Source organism: Lycium barbarum, chromosome 3, assembly GCF_019175385.1.
Source record: "Lycium barbarum isolate Lr01 chromosome 3, ASM1917538v2, whole genome shotgun sequence".
NCBI classification, from domain to species: Eukaryota; Viridiplantae; Streptophyta; class Magnoliopsida; order Solanales; family Solanaceae; genus Lycium; species Lycium barbarum.
The window spans coordinates 95,325,400-95,329,862 of record NC_083339.1 but is presented as its reverse complement, the minus strand read 5'-3'; the positions used below and the strand labels follow the sequence as shown (position 1 = coordinate 95,329,862).

General features: G+C 36.7%; 1 protein-coding gene across 1 annotated transcript; it reads left to right on the top strand.

Moving 5' to 3' along the window:
- Positions 1 to 255: 255 nt before the first annotated feature.
- Positions 256 to 4,107, top strand: LOC132631643 (large ribosomal subunit protein uL18-like). Its single transcript, XM_060347300.1, has 9 exons — positions 256 to 493; positions 1,434 to 1,503; positions 1,592 to 1,683; positions 1,934 to 2,060; positions 2,152 to 2,231; positions 2,318 to 2,434; positions 2,812 to 2,946; positions 3,100 to 3,269; positions 3,709 to 4,107. Exons 1-9 carry the CDS (start codon positions 491 to 493, stop codon positions 3,815 to 3,817), a joined length of 903 nt encoding a protein of 300 aa, XP_060203283.1. The 5' UTR covers positions 256 to 490; the 3' UTR covers positions 3,818 to 4,107.
- Positions 4,108 to 4,463: the final 356 nt, after the last annotated feature.

Genomic DNA, 4,463 nt, shown 5'->3' with positions numbered 1-4,463 from the left:
AAACAATTTTAAAAAAGAAAAAGAGTTTCATGGCTAAATGTTGATTTTCAAATAAAGTAAAAATAATTTTTTCCGAAAAAAGTGAATAATTTTCATGGCCAAATGGGTCTTAATTCTCAAAGTATAGGAGAAATTAGTTAAAAAGGGTCTTTATAAAAATGAATAAATGTAAATGACTCTTTGTATACTTAAGCGATTTTGACATAATATTTAGGCGATGTGTTATATTTTGTAGAGGATGATTCAGTGAATTCAACCGCAAATTTACAGGTTCTTTGCAAACAAAGCCAAATGGAAACGGCCATCAGAAAGACAGAAAGCCCTTTGGGGTCTCTAGTGGAAGGGCAGTAAGGTCAAAATACATGACTAGGGTTTTGTGTGTAGTTATTTGATGTTGCCCTGACAGCAGTATTAATTCTCTTCACAAACAAACAGCTTGCTCCTCATTCCCCCCACCCCCATCCCCCATCCCCCGCCGCCAGGAGGAACAATGGTAAGCTTCGTTCTTTATTGTTATCTAGTTACCCACATTTGCTAAGAAAAAGAACAGAAATACAATGTTACTGTTGTAGTAAAACTTTCTTAGGAATATCTCCATTCTGAAGTTTATAGATATTAATCAGCCTTCTTCTCTACTTGACCCTATGCGACGTTTACTATTTATGTGCTGTAACTTCTTTTTGCCTGTCTATTTCTGCCTGTTTGATAAATATATGTAGTCGTTTGGCCACGGAAACCCTTTTTTTTTTTACTTTATTTGGTATTTTTGAAGTTGGAGTTGAAGATTGAGTTGTGTTGGTTATAGTTTTTGCAAAAAATATTTGGTTGTTTGAATGTATTAAAAGTGAACATCGAGTTTTAGGTGTTTTCCAAATTCAAAGTTGTATTTGGAATTTTCATGGCAAAAAGCTGATTTTCAAATAAAGCAAAAAAAAATTCCGGAAAAAAGTAAAAAAAAAATCCGGAAAAAAGTGAATAATTCTAATGGCCAAACATTTGGCTTTATGTGGAGCATAAAGCCATGAATCTGTGGTTGTGACTTTTTAAATATTACACACACTATAGTGAGTGTGTGTGTGTATGCATATGTATGTGTTTATGTGTCTCACGATGATGTGTTTATCAGAAACTATTGGTCGTATTGACACATTTTTTTTGCTTTTGCTTAGTTAGTCACTTTAGAGCTTGAAATTGATGTACTTGTCCCGTGTGAAACTTCCATCACATTATTTTGTAGTTTGTTCTGGGCGTTTTAAGTGTTATGCTATTGTTTGACTACACTTTGTAGAAAGTTCAATTTTCCTTATCCAATCTTGATAGCTATCTTATTCTCTGCGTTTAGACTGAAATACATTTCTAAAATTGAAGCTTGCCTTACTGCCCAATACCTAAGTATGCATATTCTTGTTGATGCTTACTAAAATTGTGTGCAGGCATTCATCAAAGTCCAGAAGACTAGGGCTTACTTTAAGCGTTACCAGGTTAAATTCAAGAGAAGGAGAGGTGTGTAGTTTTCTTTTCTTTATCCTTTATATATTTTTGCTATCAAACCTTTTACCTCAGCAGCTCATGAACTTTTGCTACTGTGCAGAGGGAAAGACTGACTATAGAGCAAGGAATCGCTTGATAAATCAGGACAAAAACAAGTACAATACTCCAAAATATCGTCTTGTTGTCCGATTTGTATCCTTTAGAAGCATCATTCTTGATCTTTGCTGCTCGCTTTAGGGACTTACTCTTGGGTTTTGATCTATTTACTTTTGATAGTATCTCCTATTCAAGATCTTGTTGCTATTAACAATAAAAATAATCAAGGTCTCGTTGCTATTACAGCTAGTTCATTTCGTGCTAGTCTGTAACCCCAGATGGGTGAAGTTGCTAAAATTGGCATCAGTTATGCTATATTGCTTTATTTACCTTAACGTTCTTTCAGACTAATCAGGACATAATAGCCCAAATTGTGTCAGCTAGCATAGCTGGTGATATGATTCTTGCCTCTGCATATGCCCGTGAGCTGCCTCATTTTGGCCTTGAAGTTGGACTGACAAATTATGCTGCTGGTATTTACAGAACCTCTTCTTAATGGGTCATGTCACTTGAAATTGTGCAGCTCTTCTCTGATCAGTGCTAATTGATTCAATGTTAATTTAGCATACTGTACTGGACTTCTCTTGGCAAGACGAGTTCTCAAGAAGCTCGAAATGGATGAGGAGTATCAAGGAAACCCTGAGGTAAGTGGCAGCTGCAATATCAAGGTTTATTGGTGTATGCAATTTTGTTGGCTTTAGTTAGTAATGGGTATTATTAATCTTTTCAGGCCAGTGGGGAGGATTACTCAGTTGAACCTGCTGAAAGCAGGAGGCCCTTCCGTGCTCTCTTGGATGTGGGCCTTATTAGAACTACTACTGGAAATCGTGTTTTTGGTGCTCTCAAGGTAAATTCTACTTTTTCTGTTCATTCTCTTTCAACCTGTTATAGTCTAAATTGCAATATAGTTATGATTTGGAAAAGTTTTGATGAAACGGCCACTCCGTTTATTTCTTTCACCTTCCTTCAACCTTTAATGAATGGCTTCCACTTGGTATAACCCCTGCGATGACATTACAAACAATGGTTGGTATTGTATGAGGAAATTTAAGAGTGGTTGTTTGTCTATTTAAATATTGATGGGTTAGTTGGGCCTTTTGATGTGTCTGGCTGATGGCCTTTAAATGCATGTCTTCTTTCCGCGGGCCTGTGTCTCAAGGATTTGTCCTGTCATTTGCATTTGTTCATTCCATACTCATTTACTCTTTCTCTGCTCATGTTCAGGGTGCATTGGATGGTGGGCTTGATATTCCTCATGGCGAGAAGAGGTTTGCTGGATTCAGCAAGGACTCCAAGCAGCTTGATGCTGATGTTCACCGCAAGTACATCTATGGTGGCCATGTTGCAACATATATGAAGGTGAGACAGAACAGACTTTTTGAATTTTTGTTCATTTACAAATTCCATGGACAATATTTGTGGTAATCTTGGTAATGAGGTTCATCTTTGATGGTTCTGGTGTCTTCCTATTTTCCATCTCTAAAATGTGAAGGAACCTGTATGTGTTTTCAGACTTTGATAGAAGATGAGCCTGAGAAATTTCAGTCTCACTTTAGTGAGTACATTAAGCGGGGTCTTGAGGCTGATGATCTCGAACAGATGTACAAGAAGGTTCATGCTGCCATACGTTCTGATCCAAGCCCAAAGAAATCCGGGAAGCAGCCTCCCAAGCAGCACAAGAGGTCTGATTTTATTTTTAGTTTGTTAACCTTATGAGCCATTACATTTTATTTATATTGGTAAAAAGAAGTTTAAGTTGCACTTGCAAATGTGTCAAAAGTGCAATAATGTCAGTGTGGTTTTAAGTCCTCAACCACATTAGTTTTGTTTCCTTGTGTGCCTGGAGGCTCTATATTTCCTGTTTATGTTATGTGCAAATGGGACTTCTTTATTATTGTTGTCTGGTGGATCTTAATTCTATAGTGCCATATTCATGTTTACTGACCAGACCAATTAAAATGCTCTATGATTTTCAGTGTTCTAGTTGTATTTAATGTTTGCTAACCAGACCAATTAAAGTGCTGTGATTATCTGTATTTTAAATAATTCACTGTCTACGCTATCTCTTCTGTATTTTATGCTCCTGTCTCACGCATTTAATTCTTTGGGCTTCTATTGCAGGTACAATCTGAAGAAGCTGACTTATGAGGAAAGGAAGGCTAAGTTGATTGAAAGACTGAATGCTTTGAATTCAGCTGCTGGAAATGATGATGAGTCTGATGATGAGTGAACAACACTAGAATTATGAAATTAGGGTTTTGTGATACTGTTGTTTCTTCCTAGACAGAAATTTCAGTTTTGCATGCTTTAGTAGAGTTGTTCTTCCTGTTTGACAATGTGAGGTTAGATTTGCCAAGTGCACAAATCCCATGAAGTAATTTTGGAACCTTGACTCATCGCTTTGGATCTACAAACGCACTGGGAATTGCTTTTTGATTATTTTTGTTTTGTTTAATGGAATAGTTGATTTCTTTATGATGAAAGTCGAGCATCTATGAAGTGCATCATTTATGTTGTGAAGTTAGCTGTGCCAAATATCTTAGCAAGGCTATTTTGGAGAAGTATTTGGGCTTCGCTAGCTAATTAATATCCAGCTTTTGATATTGGGGGTCTTGTCTGAATTATCAATGCAAATAATGTCGTTTGAGCATCCGGTCCTCCGGTATTATTGTTTAGAGGTTCTGATGGGATGACTTTGTTCTGAAAATGAAACTTGGATTAGGTGGTCTTTAGTTTTGCTCTTGCAGTCCCAATCTGGTCTTATATTTACTTGTTATATTTACTTGTTTCTGTTCTTCAGTAGGCAGTTTGATTAAGGTGTGTTAGAGTAGATGTTAGTACATATTCTGACCCTGCTGGGGGAAGGAAGCAAGAGT

Excerpts from the sequence above, each read along its gene's own strand:
- LOC132631643 (XM_060347300.1), top strand. Across the intron at positions 1,504-1,591 it reads TAAATTCAAGAGAAGGAGAG|AGGGAAAGACTGACTATAGA; the intron begins GTGTGTAGTTTT and ends GCTACTGTGCAG. Across the intron at positions 2,947-3,099 it reads ATGTTGCAACATATATGAAG|ACTTTGATAGAAGATGAGCC; the intron begins GTGAGACAGAAC and ends ATGTGTTTTCAG.